The following is a 19,950-nucleotide window of genomic DNA, read 5'->3' on the forward strand; positions in this document are numbered from 1 at the left end:
GTAGTTACATGATGCCTGGCGTGCAGATGATACTCCCTGTCACCCCTTTGGCCGGCTTTCCTCCTGGCCAGGCTGATGTTGGGGTTGTGACCCAGAGATGAACAGGCAGGTCTCAGAGGGCCCCTTGGGGACGCTGTAGATTGTTCCTGGGAGGGATCGGCTCTCACAATGTCGACAGAGTGCAAGGGGGATGCAACTCATCTGTCATCTACCAGCCTAGGGGCGGCACCGTGTGCAGCTGCCAGGCTCAGATTACAAACCTCAGAGGCTGGAGGCTTGGGCGAGGAGCCCATGTTCGGTCAGGTCAGATAACAGGCTTTGGGCAGGCTGGAGGAGGATGGAAGGAGGAGGCTGGCCAAGCAGCCTCCAAGCCCAGCCCTGACACCAGTCAATCCAGAGATGAGCGCCTACTGCATGCATCACCTTTTTGTTTTGTTTTGTTTCTTTCTTTGAGACAGGGTCTCACTCTGTTGCCCAGGCTGGAGTACAGTGGTGCCATCATAGCTCACTGTAGCCTCTAACTCCTGGACTCAAGCATTCCTACTGCCTCAGTCTCCTAAGTAACTGGGATTACAGGTGTGCACCACCATACTCAGCTAATTTTTTGATTTTTTTTTTTTTTTTTTTTTTTTTGAGACGGAGTCTTGCTCTGTCCCCTAGGCTGGAGTGCAGTGGCGCGATCTCGGCTCACTGCAAGCTCTGCCTCCTGGGTTCACGCCATTCTCCTGCCTCAGCCTCCCAAGTAGCTGGGACTACAGGTGCCCGCCACCACACCCAGCTAATTTTTATGTATTTTTAGTAGAGACAGGGTTTCACCATGTTGGCCAGGCTGGTCTTGAACTCCTGACCTCATGATCCACCCGCCTCAGCCTCCCAAAGTGCTGGGATTACAGGCTTGAGCCACCGCGCCCGGCCTTTTTTTTTTTTTTTTTAATTAAATTGAAACAGTTTTGCTATGTTGCCCAGGCTGGTCTTGAACTCCCGGGTCAAGTGATCCTCCTGCCTCAGCCTCCCAAAGTGCTGGGATTACAGGTGTGAGCCCCCACGCCCAGCCTAACACCTGCTATGTGCAGGGCGCTCTCTCAGGGTTCTGCTGTCTCCAAGGTGGAGGAGTGATAACCCAGCTGTGCGGTGATCCTGTCTGAGGGGTGATGGCAGAAGTCAGGCGTGTTCTGAATGTCCTTTGAAGGAAAGACAAAAGGATTTGCTGCTGGACTGGATTTAGTGTGAGAAATGGGGAGAGAGAGGAGTCCAGGACAAGCCAGGCTCTTGGGTCTGGCAGCTGGTGAAATCAGAGTGCCGCTCCCTGAAGATAGCGTGCGGAATCGGAATAGGTTCAGAAGGTTGCAAAATCAGTTTTTTCTGGGCACGTGCTATGAACTTCCAGGCCAATGTTTCTCTAAATTTTGTAACCATAACCTGAGTAAGAAATGCATTCTGGCCGGGTACGGTGGCTCACACCTGTAATCCCAGCACTTTGGGAGGCCGAGGCGGTGTGGATCACATGAGGTCAGGAGTTCAAGACCAGTCTGGCCAACATGGTGAAACCCCGTCTCTACAAAAATACAAAGATTAGCCAGGTGTGTTGGTGGGCACCTGTAATCTCAGCTACTCGGGAGGCTGAGGCAGGAGAATCACTTGAACCTGGGAGGCAGAGATTGCAGTGAGCCGAGATCGCGCCATTGCACTCCAGCCTGGGTGACAGAGCAACATTCCATCTCAAAACAACAACAACAACAACAAAAACAGAAATGTATTTTACACAACAATCAATACACCTAAAAGTAGAATTTCTGCAGCAATATTTACCCCTTGCTGTGTGCGGTGCAATCTGATATTTCCTGTTGAATTTCATTTTTAAAAAATTGTGCTGGTTGTGACTTTTATCCATGGGTCATGACCTAAAAATTGAAAGTTATCATTCTCAGTTCTACCTCTCTAAAAAAACAAATCAGGCCAGGTGCAGTGGCTCACACCTATAATTCCAGCACTTTGGGAGACCGAGGTGGCCATATCACTTGAGGCCAGGAGTTCGAGACCAGCCTGGCCAACGTGGTGAGACCCCCATCTCTACTAAAAATACAAAAAATTAGCTGGGCGTGGTGGCACATGCCTGTAATCTCAGCTACTCGAGAGGCCGAGGCAGGAGAATCATTTGAACCCAGGAGGCGGAGGTTGCCATGAGCCAAGATCAAGCAGAGATTGCACCACTGCACTCCAGCCTGGGTGACAGAGCAAGACCCTGTCTTAAAAAAAAAAAAAAAAAAAAAAAAATCAGATTATTGATGATCTCTGAGTACAATGGAAGGGAAAGGAAAGCAGGCTCCTAAAGCACTGGTAATATTCCATTTCAGAACTTAGTTGGTAGACAGATAAGTATTTTATTATCGTTTAAAAATAAATATACAAGCACACATACTTTTTTACTTATGTGGGGTTTCCTGGGAAACAGACTGTGAGGTGGAGATTTGCAGGCAGATGGTTTTGGGGGAGTGCTCTGTGGGGGGAAACATCTAAGGAAGCGAGGAGGGCAAGGTGGGCAGAGGGACACATGGAAGCGTGATGTGCTTGCCACCAGAGCCTCAGCCAGGACAGCAGAGAATGCGGAGCTGGGGTGGCCTGTCCGAGGGATCCCTGGCTGAGGCATGGGGCCAGGCCTTTGTACTTCCTTATGAACCAGATGTAGAATGTGGGCTGCCCCTGGGGATTGGGGATAACCTTGAGCCAGATGGCTTTCTTCAGTTGAAGTCCCCAAGACAGGTGCAGCTGTAAGCCATCAGCTACCAACACCCCAGGCAGCTGGCAGAAAGAATGCCTCAGTCCTGAAGAGGCGGATGTGGGTGGCATATTACAGCATCCAGCACGCCTTTGTACCTACGATGTATTTGACAACAAAAATTTAGAAAGAGGCCAGGCGCAGTGGCTCACGTCTGTAATCCCAGCACTTTGGGAGGCTGCGGTGGGCAGATCACTTGAGGTCAGGAGTTGAAAACCAGCCTGGCCAACACAGTGAAACCCCGTCTCTACTAAAAATACAAAAATTAGCCGGATGTGGTGGCGGGGGCCTGCAGTCCCAGCTACTTGGGAGGCTGATACAGGAGTATCACTTGAACCTGGGAGGCAGAGGTTGCAACGAGCCGAGATCTTGCTACTGTGCTCCAGCCTGGGTGGCAGAGAGAGACTCCATCTCAAAAAAAAAAAAAAAATTTAGAAAGAAAATATATTCATGTAATACATCATATTAACAGATGAAAGGATAAAAATCATTTGATAAAATTTGACACTCTAGGCTGTGCACAGTGGCTTACACCTCTAATCCCAGCCCTTTTTGAGGCCAAGGTGGGAGGATCACTTGAAGCCAGGAGTTTGAAACCAGCCTGGGCAACAAAGCAAGACCCTGTTGCTACAAAAATTAAAAAATTAGCCAAGTGTGGAGGCACACTCCTGTAGTCCCAGTTAATCAGGAGGCTGAGGCAGGAGGATTGCTTGAGTCCAGGAGTTTGCGGCTACAATAAGCCATGATAATAGTCTTCAATCTGATAAAAGGAACCTACCAAAATCCTGTAACACGTATCCAACTTAATTAGAAAAATTACCTTTAGGCCAGGCGCGGTGGCTCACGCCTGCAATGCTAGCACTTTGGGAGGCCGAGGTGGGCGAATCACGAGGTCAGGAGATTGAGACCATCCCGGTTAACACAGTGAAATCCCGTCTCTACTAAAAATACAAAAAATTAGCTGGGGTGGTGGCGGGCACCTGTAGTCCCAGCTACTTGGGAGGCTGAGGCAGGAGAATGGCGTGAACCCAGGAGGCGGAGCTTGCAGTGAGCCGAGATCGCGCCACTGCACTCCAGCCTGGGTGAAGGTGCGAGACTCTGTCTAAAACAAACAAACAAACAAAAAAAAAAAAACAGAAAAAAGAAAAATTACCTTTAAAGAACTGTCTTAGTCCATTTTATGTTGCTGTGACTGAATACCTGAGACTGGGTAATTTATAAAGAAAAGAGGTTTATTTCTTACACTTCTGGAGGCTGGGGAGTCCAAGGCTGAGGGTTTACTTCTGGTCAGCCTCTGGTGAGGGTCTTGTACTGCGTCATAATATGGCAAAAGGCATCACGGCCAAGAGTGGCGCACTGAGAGCCAAACTGGCTTTTTATGCCAAACCCACTGTAGTGATAACGCACTCACTTCCGTGATAACTCATTTAATCATTAATTTTTTTTTTTTTTTTTTTTTTTTTTTTTTTGAGACGGAATCTTGCTCTGTCACCCAGACTGGAGTGCAGTGGTGCAATCTTGGCTCACTACAACCTCCGCCTCCTGGGTTCAAGCGATTCTTTTGTATCAGCCTCCTGAGTAGCTGGGATTACAGGTGCGTGCCACCATACCCGGCTAATTTTTGTATATTTAGTTGAGATGGGGTTTCTCCATGTTGGCCAGGCTGGTCTCGACCTCCTGACCTCAGGTGATCCCCCTGCCTCAGCCTCCCAAAGTACTGGGATTACAGGCGTGAGCCACCATGCCTGGCCAATTTTCGTATTTTTAGTAGAGATGGGGTTTCGCCATGTTGGCCAGGCTGGTCTTGAACTCCTGACCTCAAGTGATCCACCCGCCTCAGCCTCCCAAAATGTTGGGATTATAGGTGTGAGCCACTGTGCTCAGCCTCACCCCCCAGTCTTTCATTTGATGCCTGAGGATATCAGGCAATGTGGTAATAATCATCCAGTTCCATTTTCCTTGTATTTAGTTTTCCTGTCGTATATCTCAAAAGGCTGAATCAACTCATTTGCCCATGCATCTCCTCAACCAGCACATTCTCCTAAACCTCCACTGGTGACAGTTTGAACAACTGTACTGTCGCCTGTGCCAGGGACTGTGCTTCCCCTAGCCCCTGGGATGGTGTTCTCATTGTCAGCCAGGCGCCGAGAGATTTGGTTCCCAAGCCTCATGTTACCATCTGCCTTCTCAGACCACTCCTGGTAGAAGCTGTGTGGTTCTGCTTCACTAAGAAGCAATCCTGAGTTGGATTTTGAAGTGCAGGCCAGAGACGGTGCCTCACACTTATAATCCCAGCCCTTTGGGAGGATCATGTGAGGCTAGGAGTTTGAGACCAGCCTGGGCAACATAGTGAGACCCTGTATCTACAAAAAATAAAAAATCACCTGGGCATAGTGGTTGACATGTAGTCCTAGTTACTCAGAAGGCTAAGGCAGGAGGATCCCTTGAGCCCAGGGGGTTGAGGCTGCAGCAAGCTATAATTGTGCCACTGTACTCCTGGGCCTGGGTGACAGAGCAAGACCTTGCTTCCAAAAAAAAAAAAGTGCAAAAGCATTTTCAAGGAGTAACACTTGTGAAATGAAAAGTATTAACCAGGTGCAGTGGCTCATGCCTGTAATCCCAGCACTTTGGGAGGCCGAGGTGGGCGGATCACCTGAGGTCAGGAGTTTGAGACCAGCCTGACCAACATGGTGAAACCCTGTCTCTACTAAAAATACAAAAAATTAGCTGGGCGTGGTGGTGCATGCCTGTAATCCCAGCTACTCAGGAGGCTGAGGCAGGAGAATTGCTTGAACCCAGGAGGCAGAGGTTGTGGTGAACTGAGATGGCGCCATTTCACTCCAGCCTGGGCAACGAGAGCAAAACTCTGCCTCAGAAAAAAAAGCAAAGCAAAGCAAAGCGAAGCGAAGGGAAGCGGAGGGGAGGGGAGGGGAGGGGAGGGGAGGGGAGGGGAGGGGAGGGGAGGGGAGGGGAGGGGAGGGGAGGGGAGGGAAGGGGAGGGAAGGGGAGGGAAGGGAAGGGAAGGGAAGGGAAGGGAAGGGAAGGGAAGGGAAGGGAAGGGAAGGGAAGGGAAGGGAAGGGAAGGGAAGGGAAGCTATCAGGCCGTGATGCAAACTTGAGGACATCTCTGGCAGCCAGGCGGGGAGCTCTGGAGCAAAGGCTGCCTGTTAGAGGAGTTGGCATTGTGTGGAAATGGCTTGGCTGCCACAGCTCAGCTGTTACCACCTTGTTCATTCATTGACTGGAAACCACCACAAGTAGAGCTTGACTTGGCTCCAAGCCAAAGCAGACCCTGAAGGAGCCACTGGAAGAAGGTCATTGTTTAGCAAACTCCATGTAGCTGAGGGGCTAGTGCTTTTTTCTTTCTCTTTTTCTGTTTTGTTTTGTTTTGTTGTGTTTTTTGAGACAGGGTCTTGCTGGAGTGCACTGGCGCAATCACAGCTCACTGAAGCCTCAACTTCCTGGGCTCAGGTGATCCTCCCACTTCAGCCTCCTGAGTAGCTGGGACCGCAGGCATGTGTCGTCATGCTTGGCTAATTTTGTGTATGTTTTGTAGAGATATGGTCTTGCTATGTTGCCCAGACTGGTCTTGAACTCCTAGGCTCAAGCGATCCTCCTGCCTCAGCCTTCCAAAGTGCTGGGATCATAGGTGTGAGCCATCACACCTCACTGCAAGCTCTTTCTTGGAATGGGATCTGAGTGGCACATCTCTGGCTCTACTACAGGGCAGTGGCAACTTATGGTTGTCAATATATGTATATAAAGATTTAGATAAATAAATATATTCTGCAGTAGGACTGTTAAAAGGCAAGAAAAATTAAAAAGAAAAAATGAAAATAAATATAGATAGAATGTGTGTTTATCTCCATCTATCCACGTATTCATCTATCAACATTATACACACACACACACACACACACACATATACACATACACACACTCCCTAGTTCTGTCCACTGAGAGGGTCTGGGAGCGATGACACCCCAGTAGTAATGAACACACCAAGCACCCAGATACTGGCTTCTACATCCCTCCACTATGGAAGTATGAGAGGAACCTGGCACGTATTGTTGTGCCAGAAAAGTAAGGAAGTGCTTGAAGAATGATGAGGACGTATTAAAAGGACACAGGAATCAGCCTGAAGGATCTCTAAATGGCCGAATCTGGGGCAATTTTATTTATTTATTTTTTTTTGAGATGGAGCCTCCCTCTGTCACCCAAGTTGGAGTGCAATAGCATGATCTTGGTTCACTGCAAACTCCACCTCTTGGGTTCAAGTGATTCTCCTGCCTCAGCCTCCCGAGTAGCTGGGATTACAGGCATCCACCATCATGCACAGCTAATTTTTGTATTTTTGTAGAGATAGGGTTTCACCATGTTGGCCAGGCTGGTCTTGAACTCTTGACCTCAGGTCATCCGCCCTCCTCGGCCTCCCGAAGTGCTAGGATTAGAGGCATGAGCCACCACTCTCGGCTAATTTTAGAACCAAAATAAATAAGAAGAGTGTGATGAACGGAATTGTGCCTCTGTCCCGGATTCATATGTTGAATCCTAATCTCTAGAGTGACTGTATTTAGAGACAGAGTCTTTAGAGAGGTAATTAAGATCAGATGAGGTCATCAGGATGGAACCCTACTCCATCATGCTTTGGGTTTTTTTTTTTTTTTTGAGATGGAGTCTCGCTCTGTTGCCCAGGCTGGAGTGCAGTGGTGCGATCTCCGCTCACTGCAAGCTCTGTCACCTCCCGGGTTCACACCATTCTCCTGCCTCAGCCTCCCTAGAAACTGGGACTACAGGCGCCCGCCACCACGCCCGGCTAATTTTTTTGTATTTTCAGTAGAGACGGGGTTTCACCGTGTTCGCCAGGATGGTCTCGATCTCCTGACCTCATGATCCGCCCACCTCGGCCTCCCAAAGTGCTGGGATTACAGGCGTGAGCCACCGCGCCCGGCACTGTTTTTTTTTTTTTTTTTTTTGAGATGGAATCTCGCTCCATCACCCAGGCTAGAGTGCAGTGGTTTGATCTCAGCTCACCGCAACCTCCGCCTCTTGGGCTCAAATGATCCTCCCACCTCACTCCCCGAGTAGCTGGGACTACAGGCATGCGCCACCATGCCTGGATAATTTTCGTATTTTTAAGTAGAGACAGGGTTTTGCCACGTCGGCCAGGATGGTCTTGAACTCCTGACCTCAGGTGATCTGCCCACGTTGGCCTTCCAAAATACTGGGATTACAGGAGTGAGCCACAGCGCCCGGCCAATTATGCTATGTTTTTGTAAGAAGGAGAGAACAAGGATGTGTGCCACAGAGGAAAGGCCATGAGAGAGAGAGGACACAGCCAGAAGGCGGCCATCTGCAAGCCAAGGAAAGGCCTTAAGAGGAAGCAAGCCTGCCAGGCTGGGCACCGTGGCTCATGGGTAAGGTAGCAGGATTACTTGAGCCCAGGAATTCTAGACCAGCCTGGGCAACAAAGGGAGATCCCATCTCTACAAAAAAATTTTAAAAATTAGCCAGGCGTGGCCGGGCGCGGTGGCTCAAGCCTGTAATCCCAGCACTTTGGGAGGCCGAGACGGGCGGATCACGAGGTCAGGAGATCGAGACCATCCTGGCTAACACGGTGAAACCCCGTCTCTACTAAGAAATACAAAAAAAAACCTAGCCGGGCGAGGTGGCGGGCTCCTGTAGTCCCAGCTGCTCGGGAGGCTGAGGCCGGAGAATGGCGTGAACCCAGGAGGCGGAGCTTGCAGTGAGCTGAGATCCGGCCACTGCACTCCAGCCTGGGCTACAGAGCGAGACTCCGTCTCAAGAAAAAAAAAAAAAAAAAAATTAGCCAGGTGTGGTGGTGCACGCCTTGGAGTCCCAGCTACTCCGGGAGGCTGAGGCAGGAGGATAGCTTGAGCCCAGGGAGCCCGGAAGGTTGAGGCTGCAGTGAGCTATTGTCACACCAGTGCACTTCAGCATGGGTAATAGAGCATGACACTCAAAAGAAACAAAAGACATCAACCTGCCAACACCTTTCTTTTTTTTTTTTTTTTTTTTTGAGACAGAGTCTCCTGTCCTCCAGGCTGAGGCTGGAATACAGTGGTATGATCTTGGCTCACTGCAACTTCTGCCTCCCAGGTTCAAGTGATTCTTGTGCCTCAGCCTCCCAAGTGGCTGGGATTACAGGCATGAGCCACCATGCCCAGCTAATTTTTTGTATTTTTAGTAGAGTCAGGGCTTCACCATGTTGGCCAGGCTAGTCTCAAACTCCTGACTTCAAGTGATCGCCCGCCTCGGCCTCCCAAAGTGCTGGGATTACAGGCATAAGCCACTCACTGCGCCTGGCCAGGCCAACACCCGATCTTGGACTTCCAGCTTCTGGAATTGTGAGAAGTAAATTTCTGTTGTTGAAGCCCCCAAGTCTGTGAATTTTGTTCCGGGAGCCCCGGCCAATGGATACAGAGAATAACATTTTAACCCACTGAATAAAATAGGAAACCACAAGTCAAATACTGATATACATAGATAAATGAATGAATGGAAAGGTTGATGAAGAATGGGATATTTACACTGTTTTAAAGAACTTACGAAACACTAATTACAAAGAGGAAAGTAGCTTGACAGTGATGGTTAAATCAAGTGATCAAAGTGAAATGTCATCAATACTGGGACAAACTGAAACCTTGCAGCACATGAAAAATGCAGTGGGGACACACAAAAAAGTCTCTTCTGTGATATTCTTGCCAAAGAGGTATAATCTGAATCTAATTACAAAGAAACATCAGACAAAAGCAAAAGGAGAGACATTGTACAAAGAAAAACTGGCCTGGCCAGGCATGTGGCTCATGCCTGTAATCCTAGTACTTTGGGAGGCCGAGGTGGGCAGATCACCTGAGGTTCGGAGTTTGAGACCAGCCTGACCAACATGGAGAAACCCTGTGTCTACTAAAAATATGAACAATTAGCCGGGCACGGTGGTGCATGCCTGTAATCCCAGCTACTCGGGAGGCTGAGGTAGGAGAATTGCTTGAACCTGGGAAGTGGAGGTTGCGGTGAGCCAAGTTTGTGCCAGTGCTCTCTAGTCTGGGCAACAGAGCAAGACTTCGTCTCAAAAAAAAAAAAAAAAAAATGCACATCCCAGTAACCATAGAGATCTGTCTTCGAAAGCCAGGTGGCTTCCTGTTTCTGTATGAATTATATGGTTCAAGACATTGACTCAGGCACAGCAGATACAGCTGTCCACTAAGTTGAAGTTGATCTGAATAGTGTTCAGGGCTGAGACAGTGTCCTAATAATCAGGGGACAATAAGCACAGGAAGTACAATCCCAGGCCAGGCGTGGTGGCTCATGCCTATGTCTTTGGGAGGGTAAGGCGGGAAGATCACTTGAGCCCAGGAGTTCAAGACCAGCCTGGGCAATATAGAGAAATTCCATCTCGGCCGGGCGCGGTGGCTCAAGCCTGTAATCCCAGCACTTTGGGAGGCCGAGACGGGCGGATCACGAGTTCAGGAGATCGAGACCATCCTGGCTAACACGGTGAAACCCCGTCTCTACTAAAATACAAAAAAAATTAGCCGGGCGAGGTGGCGGGCGCCTGTACTCCCAGCTACTCGGGAGGCTGAGGCAGGAGAATGGCGGGAACCCGGGAGGCGGGGCTTGCAGTGAGCTGAGATCCGGCCACTGCACTCCAGCCTGGGCAACAGAGCTAGACTCCGTCTCAAAAAAAAAAAAAAAAAAAAGAGAAATTCCATCTCTACAAAAAATGCAAAAATTAGCCAGGCATGGTGGTGCGCACCTATAGTCCCAACTCCTTGGGAGGCTGAGGCAGGAGGATCACTGGAGGCCAGGAATTCGAAGTTGCAGTGAGCTGAGATCGTACCACTGCACTCTAGCCTGGGTGACAGAGTGAGACCTCGTCTCAAAAAAAAAAAAAAAAAAAACAAAGGTGAGAGAAAAGTACAATCCCAGAGGGCACACGTGGTGCCCCCTGGAGACGGAGAGTTGACAGTTTTTAGGGAACTCCAGGCCAGAGGTGCATCCATTAGAGGCTCAGGGGCCCCAGTGTGGTCTTGCAGCCTGGGTCCTTCAGCCCTAAAGTTGCCAGACTAGTCCAAACCGTTCTGCTCAGTCCTTGCTGTCAGAGGGAATGCCCAAGGCAGTCAATTCCAGACGGGTTTTGCATGTCCATCACAACAGTATCTTTGCCTGAGGGGTGTGCACAGCAACCCCAGGTGGGCGTTCTGGTGGAATATCCGGGAGCTGGGCCGCCCCAGGCAGCAGGTGAGCAGGTGGAAGGATAGGGGTCAAGCGGAGGGTCACAGTCAATTTGAATTCAAAGCAGTCCAGCCGCTTGGAAAGGCAAGACAGGGTGTTTCTTATTATTTTTCTTTGGGAGGAGGGGAAAGCTTCCAGGAGTAGCTCTGAAAGACAAAAGTCACTACTGCCCACCCCTAACTGCACCTCCTCAGATGCCAAGTTTGTGTTTGAGCTATTTTTCTTTTTCTTTCTTTTTTCTTTTTTTTTTTTTGAGATGGAGTCTCGCTCTGTCACCCAGGCTGGAGTGCAGTGGTGCAATCTCAGCTCACTGCAACCTCTGCCTCCCAGGTTCAAGTGACCCTCCCACCTCAGCCTCCCAAGTAGCTGGGACTACAGGCACGCACCACCACGCCTGGCTAATTTTTGCATTTTTTGTAGAGATGAGGTTTCCCTGTGTTGCCCAGGCTGGGCTCGAACTCCTGGGCTCAAGAAATCTGCCTGCCTCGGCCTCCCAAAGTGCTGGTATTACAGGTGTGAGCCACCGCACCCTGCCTGTGTTTTGGCCTATTGCTTTTATGATGGAATAATTTCCCATTGTATGGATGGAGCACTTTTGGTTTATCCATTCATCAGTTGAAGCACATTTGGCTGTTTCCACTCGTTGTCTCTTATGAATAATGCAGTTACGAACATTCGTGTACAAGATTTTATTTGAACACCTGTTTTAAATCCTCTTGGGTATATATGTAGGAGTGGAATTGCTGTGTCATACAGTAGAATTCTATGTTTAGCTTTTTGAAGAACTGACAAACAGCTTTCTAAAGCAGATGCGCCATTTTACATTCCCATCAGCAATGTGTGAGGATTGCGATTTCTCCATATCATCACCAACACTTATTTTCTTTTTTCTTTTTACTCATATTCATCCTAGTGGGTAGGAAGTGGTATTTCACTGTGGCTTTGATCTGCATTTCCCTAAGGATTAATGCTGTGGAACATCTGTTCATGTACTTACTGAACATTGGTATATCTTCTTTGGAAAAATACCTATTCAAGTCCTTTGCCCCTTTGGTACATTCACAATGTTGTACAACCATCACCACCATCGAGTTGCTTGTCTGTTTTTGTTGAGTTGTTCTTTATATATTTTGGATACTAGACCCTTATCAGATATATAATTTGCAAAACATTCTTTCCTAGTCTGTGGGTTGTCTTTTCATTATTTTGTTGCATCCTTTGATGCACAAAAGTTGTGGTTTTGTTTGTTTGTGTGTTTGTTTGTTTTTGAGACCCAGTCTCACCCTGTCACCCAGGCTGGAGTGCAGTGGCGTGATCTTAACTCACTGCAACCTCCGCCCTCCAGGTTCAAGTGATTCTCAGGTCTCAGTCTTCTGAGTAGCTGGGACTACAGGTGGCTGCCACCATACCCGGCTAATTTTTATATTTTTTGTAGAGGCAGGGTTTCACCATATTGGCCAGGTTGGTCTCGAACTCCTGGGCTCAAGTGATCCTCCTGCCTCAGCCTCCTAAAATGCTGGGATTAGAGGTGTGAGCCACTGCACCCAGCCTAAAAGTTTAAAATGTTGATGAGGTCAAATTTCCTTTTTTTTTTTTTTCTATTGTTGCTTGTGCTTTTAGTATTATCTAAGAATCAATCACCAAATCAAGGTCATAAAGATGTATCCCTGTATTCTTCTATGAATGTTATAGTTTTAGCTCTTACATTTAGGTGTTTGAGGCACTTTGAGTTAATTGCTGTATATGGTGTGAGATAGGGACCCAGTTGCACTCCTTTGATGTGACTGTCCAGCACCATTTGTTGAAAATATGATTCTTTCCCCCATTGAACGGTCTTGGCACCATTGTTAAAAATCAATTGATCATTGGTGTGTGAGTTTATTTCTGGACTCTAGATTCTATTCCATTGATTTACGTCTCTCCCTATGAGGTAGGAGGTGGGACTTGACTCCAGAGGCAGGGTTCTGACACTGGACCAAATTGAGGACTAGCTGAAACAGGGCTGGGGTGGAAGGAGCTTTCCATAAGACACGCCCATCAGTGTGCCATGTCAGTTTACTGTTGCCGTCACACCACCAGGGAGTTATCCCCCGTTCTTCCATGGCAATGACTCGATGACCCAAAAGTTATTACCCATTCCCTAGAAATTGCTGCATAAATCGCCCCTTAATTTACATGTGTTAAAAGTAGATATAAATGACTGCAAAACTGCCCTGAGCTGCTAGTCTCTGCCTACAGCCCTGCTGTGCAGGAGTAGTCAGAGTTGTAACAGGGCTGGAGCCGTAACACTGCCCCTTCAGTAAAGCTCTTCTCTTCTACCATTGGCTTGGCCTTGAATTCCTTCCTGGGCAAAGCCAAGAACCTCATGGGCTAAGTCCCACTTTGGGGCTCACCTGTCCAGCATCACTTATGCCAGGGCCATAGTGTTCTGATTACTGTAGCTTTGTAGTAAGTTTTGAAACTGGAAAGTATGAATCCTCCAATTTTGTTCTTCTTTTTCAAGATTGTTTTGGCTATTTGGAAGCTCTTGCAATTCTATGTGAATTTTGTGATCAGTTTGCCCATTTCTGGAAAAAAAAAAAAAAAAAAGGCTCTTAAAATTTTGATAGGTGGCCAGGCACCTATCAAAATTTGGTTCATGCCAGTAATTCCAGCAGTTTGGGAGACTGAGGCGGGTGGACCACCCGAGGTCAGGAGTTTGAGACCACCCTGGGTAACATGGTGAAACCCCATCTCTACTAAAAATACAAAAAATTAGCTGGGTGTGGTGTCACTTGCCTGTAATCTCAGCTACCTGGAAGGCGGAGGCATGAGAGTTGCTTGAACCTGGGAGGTGGAGATTGCAGTGGGCTGAGACTGTGCCACTGGACTCCAGCCTGGGCAACAGAGAGAAACTCTCTCTCTCAAAAAAAATTTTTTTTGATAGGCATTGCAACTGAATCTGTAGATCAATTTAGGGAGTATTGCCATCTTAAAAATATAGGCTGGGCGCGGTGGCTCACACCTGTAATCCCAGCACTTTGGGAGGCCAAGGCGGGAGGATCACCTGAGGTCGGCATATCGAGACCATCCTGGCTAACACAGTGAAACCCTGTCTCTGCTAAAAAAAAAACAAACACAAAAAAATTAACCGAGCGTGGTGGCAGGCGCCTGTAATCCCAGCTACTTGGGAGGCTGAGGCAGGAGAATGGTGTGAACCTGGGAGGCAGAGTTTGCAGTGAGCCGAGATCACGCCACTGAACTCCAGCCTGAGTGACAGAGTGAGACTCTGTCTCAAAAAAAAAAAAATATATATATATATAATATAAAAAATATATATTATATAATATATATATAAAATAAATATATATATAATATATATATTATATAATATATATATAAAAAGTCTTCCAATTGATGAACATGGGGTATCTATTTATTTAGCTTTTATTTAATTTCTTTCAGCAATGTTGTAGTTTTCAGTGTACAGGTGGAATTGTTTTCTTAATTTCATTTTCAGATTGGCATTGCTAGTGTATAGAAATACAACTAATTTCTTTTCTTATTTTTCGCAGAGATGGGGGGGGGTCTCCCTTTGTTGCCCTGGCTGGTCTTGAACTCTTGGCCTCAAGCAATCCTCCCATCTCGCCTCCCAAAGTATTGAGAATTCTAGGCATAAGTCACTGAGCTGAGCCCTGATTTTCAATATTGATTTGTATCCCAAAACTTTCCTGAATTTATTAACTCTTTTTTTTTTTTTTTTTTTTTTTTTCCCTTGTGACAGAGTTTCGCTCTTGTTGCCCAGGCTGGAGTGCAATGGCACGATCTTTGCTCATTGCAACCTCCGCCTCCCAGGTTCAAGCAATTCTCCTGCCTCAGCCTCCTGAGTAGCTGGGATTACAGGCATCTGCCACCACACCCTACTAATTTTGTGTTTTTAATAGAGACAGGATTTCTCTGTGTTAGCCAGACTGGTCTCAAACTCCCAACCTCAGGAGATCCACCCGCCTCAGCCTCCCAAAGTGTTGGGATTACAGGCGTGAGCTACCGCGCCAAGCCTCATTTTTAAATTCTCATCTAAATGTTTCATCCAGAAGGGTTGGGTACAAAAGGGATGGAAGCATTTCACAGAAAAAACATTTTTATACAGGTTGACTAGAAAGACACATCGTGTCCAGGAATTGGTCAGGATGAAATTCTAAATTTTCTTCTTCTTTTTTTTTTTTTGTTACCAGCTTATATATCAAGAACAGAGGCTGGGTACGATGGCTCATGCCTGTAATCCCAGCACTTTGGGAGGCCAAGGAGGCTGGATCACCTGAGGTCAGGAGTTTGAGACCATCCTGGCCAACATGGTGAAAACCCGATTCTACAAAAAAAAAAAAAAAAAAAACAAAAATTAGCCAGATGTGGAGGCGTGGGCCTGTAGTCCTAGGTACTTGGGAGGCTAAGGCAGGACAACTGCTTGAACCTGGGAGGCAGAGGTTGCAGTGAGTCAAGATGGCACTACTGCACTCCAGCCTGGGCAACAGAGTGAGACCCTGTCTCAAAAAACAAAAACAAAAAAACCCACAAAAATCCTAAATTTTCAAAATGGTTTCCTACAACCTCTTAACTGATCATCATCCAATGAGCTTCCTGCAAAAGCTCAGTCCCTTTCTGGGGACAGCTGCATTCAGTAATCAAACTGCCTTCCTAAGGTGTGTGTAGCAGGAGAGAAGTGGGGAAGTAGAGTCAGGCTACAGGCCACGGTTGCAAACTGCAACCAATCCAGAAAGTTGAGCACAAGGCAACAGAAATGAGGCATCTCCCAAGTGTCCAACCTGTCAGAAGCAGCCAGAGAGGTCACAGTCCCTGAGAGGTGCCCTCCTTGAACTTACAGCTTTTGGCAGGAATCACAGGTTAGAAATGCATTCAATGGCTGGGCGTGGTGGCTTGCGCCTGTAATCCCAGCACTTTGGGAGGCTGAGGTGGGAGGATCACCTGAGGTCAGGAGTTTGAGACCAGCCTGGCCAACACGGTGAAGCCCTGTCTCTACTAAAAATACAAAAATTAGCCAGGCATGGTGGTGTATGCCTGTAATCCCAGCTACTCGGGAGGTTGAGGCAGGAGAATTGCTTGAACCCAGGAGGCGGAGGTTGCAGTGAGCCGAGATCGCACCACCGCATTCCAGCCTGGGCGACTAAGGGAGTCTCTGTCTAAAAAAAAAAAAAAGAAAGAAAAGAAAAGAAAAAGAAAGAAAAAGGCCGGGCGCGGTGGCTCAAGCCTGTAATCCCAGCACTTTGGGAGGCCGAGACGGGCAGATCACGAGGTCAGGAGATCGAGACCATCCTGGCTAACACAATGAAACCCCGTCTCCACTAAAAAAAAAAATACAAAAAAATTAGCCGGGCGTGGTGGCGGCGCCTGTAGTCCCAGCTACTCGGGAGGCTGAGGCAGGAGAATGGCGGGAACCCGGGAGGCGGAGCTTGCAGTGAGCCGAGATCGCGCCACTGCACTCCAGCCTGGGCGACAGAGCGAGACTCCGCCTCAAAAAAAAAAAAAAAAAAAAAGAAAAGAAATAAATAAAGAGCCAAAAAGTCAAGAAATCAGTTGATTGTAGATGGTTTCCTCAAAGAAGCAGCCCTTTCCTTGGCCCAGTGCGGTGGCTCAAGCCTATAATCTCAGCACTTTGGGAGGCCAAGGTGGGCGGATCACGAGGTCAGGAAATCGAGACCATCCTGGCTAACACCGTGAAACCCCATTTCTACTAAAAATACAAAAAATTAGCTGGGTGTGGTGGCGGGTGCCTGTAGTCTCAGTTACTCAGGAGGCTGAGGGAGGAGAATGGCGTGAACCCGGGAGGCGGAGCTTGCAGTGAGCTGAGATCTGGCCACTGCACTGCAGCCTGGGTGAGAGAGTGAGACTCCGTCTAGGAAAAAAAAAAAAAGAAGAAGAAGAATAAGAAGCCCTTTCCTGTGGGCATTTGTATGTGATCCAGATGGTCCAGCCAGCATCCATGATGTTTTCAGTTTAGGTCCCACAGAGGGTGCCCTAAGTCTGCAATGGTCTCACAGTCAAAGTCCTGTTCCTGGAGTGTGTGCCCGTTTTCAATTTAGCACAGCACATGCTGAGACTGAAACAGCACAGAACAGAGAGCAGTATCAGGTTTTGGCTTACAGTCAGGTCCAGGCCATTAGGATCTGTGCATTCAAGAAGCCACAAATCAGTGGTTGTTCTTTGGCTGCAGCAAAGCCAAGACGATGCAGGCTAGAAGGTTCTGTTTCAAGTGCAAGTGACAAACAAGGCTTTCCTGAGCCCTTTTCCCTTGTCAGTCTTAGAGTTGGAAATGATGCACTCAAAGACATGCACGGGCTGGACGCAGTGGCTCGTGCCTGTAATCCCAGCACTATGGGAGGATGAGCGGGGAGGATTGCTTGAGTACAGGAGTTCAAGACCAGCCTGGGCAACATAGTGAAACTGTGTCTCTACCAAAAAAAAAAAAAAAAAAAAAAAAAACAGAACAATTAAAAATTAACTGGGCATGGAGGTGGGCACCTGCAGTCCCAGTTACTTAGGAGGCTGAGATGGGAGGATTGCTTGAGCCCGGGAGGTCAACGCTGCAGTGAGCCATGGCTGCATCATTGTACTCTAGCTTGGGCAACAGAGTGAGACCCTGTCTCAAAAACAAAAAAAACAAACAAAAATGCATACCTTCAAGAAAAAGAGAAGACAACCACAGACTCGGAGAAGGTATTTGCAGAAGACATATCTGATAAAGGACTGTTATTCAAAATGTACAAAGAACTCTTAAAACTCAATAGGAGTGGCACACACCTGTAATCCCAGCTACTTGGGAGGCTGAGGCAGGAGAATCACTTGAACCTGGAAGACGGAGTTCGCAGTGTGCTGACATCGCACCATTGCACTCCAGCTTGGGCAACAGAACAAAACTCTGTCTTAAAAAAAAAAAGAGGTTAGGTGCAGTGGCTCACACCTGTAATCCCAGCACATTGGGAGGCCAAAGTGGGTGGATTGCTCGAATCCCAGAGTTTGAGACCAGCCTGGGCAACGTGGCAAAACCCCATCTCTACAAAAAATAGAAAACAGTTGAATGTGGTGGTGTGCCCTTGTGGTCTCAGCTGCTCGGGAAGCTGAGGCAGAAGGATTGCTTGAGCCTGGGAGGCACTGGTTGCAGTAAGCCATGATCACATCACTACACTCCAGCCTGGGTGACAGAGCAAGACTCTGTCTCTAAAAAAAGGCTGAGTCTGGGGACTCATGCCTGTAATCCCAGCACTTTGGGAGGCCAAGGTGGGCAGATCGCTTGAGCCCAGGAGTTTCAGACCAGCCTGGGTAACAATGCAAGACCTCATCTTAAAAAAAAAAAAAAAAAAAAAGAGGCAGGTGTGGTGGCACACGCCTGTAGTCCCAGTTACTCGGGAGGTGAGGCAGGGGGCTCACTTGAGCCCAGGAGTTTTAGGCTGCAGTGAGCCGTGGTCTAATCATGCTACTGCACTTCAGCCTGGGCAACAGAGTGAGACCCTGTCTCTAAAAGTGATCTTTCAAGCCATGAAAAGACCTGGAGGAACCTTAACTGCATATCAAGAAGTAAGAGACCAATCTGATAAGGATACATACTGTATGATTCCAACAATATGACATTCTGGAAAAGGCAAAACTATGGAGTCAATATAAAAATCAGTGGTTGGCCAGGCAGGGTGGCTCATGCCTATAATTCCAGCACTTTGGGAGGCTGAAGCTGGTGGATCGTTTGAGGTCAGAAGTTCGAGACCAGCCTGGCCAAATGGTAAAACCCCATCTCTACTAAAAATACAAAAAAATTAGCCAGACGTGGTAGTGGGCATCTGTAATCTCAGCTACTCGGGAGGCTGAGGTGGGAGCATCTCTTGAACCCGGGAGGCAGAGGATGCAGTGAGCCAAGATCGTGCCACTGCACTCCAGCCTGGGTGACAGAGCAAGACTCCATCTCAAAACAAAAACAAAACAAAACCAACAAAAGACCAGTGGTCATCTGGTGTTGAGGGAGGGAGGAGTGAATCGGTAGAGCATGGAGGACTTTTAGGGCAGTGAAACTAGTCTGTGTGATACCACAGTGGTAGGTACATGTCGTTACACATTTGTCCAAACCCAGAGAATGTACAACACCAAGTTTGACCCTAATGCAAACGATGGACTTTGGGTGATAAGGATGTGTCAACATAGGTTCATTGATTATAACATGTACCACTCTGGTGGGGGATGTTGATAGGGGACGGGAGTGTGTGTGTGTGTGTGTGTGTGTGTGTGTGTGTGTGTGTGAGGGGCTGGGGGAAACAGAGGATATAGGATAATTATATACTTTCTGCTCAGTTTTACTGTGAACCTAAAACTGCTCTAAAAATAAAGTCTAGGCTGGGTGCGGTGGCTCACGCCTGTAATCCTAGCACTTTGGGAGGCTGAGGTGGGAAGATCACTTGAACTCAGGAGTTCGAGACCAGCCTGGGCAACATAGTGAGACCTTGTCTCTAATTTGTCAAAACAAACAAACAAACAAGTAAACAAAAAATTAGCTGGGTGTGGTGGCACACACACCTGTAATTCCAACTACTCAAGAGGCTGAGGTGGGAGGATTGCTTGAGTCTAGGAGGTCAAGGATGCAGTGAGACGAGATCGCACTGTTGTACTCCAGCCTGGGCAACAAAGTGAGACCGTCTCAAAAAAAAAACAAAAAACAAAAAGTATATTAAAGAAACAAAACTTTTTCAGACATACAAAAAAATATGCACACCAGGCTGCCCCATCAGCTGCCTTTAAGGGTCCAGCACTTGATTTTAACAAGGGCTTATTAGCAGACTAAAAAGTGTTTTTTAAAACTCTAAAAGTAGCTGGGTGTGGTGGCACGTGCCTGTAGTCCTAGCTACTCAGAGGCTGAAGCAGGAGGATCACTTGAGCCCAGG

At 47.7% G+C, this 19,950-nt stretch overlaps 1 protein-coding gene and 1 pseudogene across 10 annotated transcripts in view; both read right to left on the bottom strand.

Annotated features, from left to right (window-relative positions):
• Positions 1-2,349: 2,349 nt before the first annotated feature.
• LOC105495388 (F-box protein 27) overlaps positions 2,350-19,950 on the bottom strand; it is a 34,489-nt gene continuing 16,888 nt past the window's right edge. For 3 of the 10 annotated variants that reach the window (XM_071086668.1, XM_071086669.1, XM_071086671.1), the window contains one exon: positions 2,350-2,874. In XM_071086668.1, coding sequence (XP_070942769.1) covers positions 2,428-2,874 — 447 coding nt within the window. In that variant the 3' untranslated portion in view covers positions 2,350-2,427. Of the gene's footprint in view, positions 2,875-3,593; positions 3,718-13,129; positions 13,600-17,827; positions 17,946-19,950 lie in introns of those variants that run through there. The other 7 variants (XR_011617533.1, XR_011617532.1, XR_011617531.1 and 4 more) reach the window with 7 other exon arrangements.
• Positions 13,610-16,215, bottom strand: LOC139360256 (putative uncharacterized protein CCDC28A-AS1; annotated as a pseudogene).

The sequence above is a fragment of the Macaca nemestrina genome, chromosome 20, assembly GCF_043159975.1.
Source record: "Macaca nemestrina isolate mMacNem1 chromosome 20, mMacNem.hap1, whole genome shotgun sequence".
Lineage (NCBI taxonomy): Eukaryota > Metazoa > Chordata > Mammalia > Primates > Cercopithecidae > Macaca > Macaca nemestrina.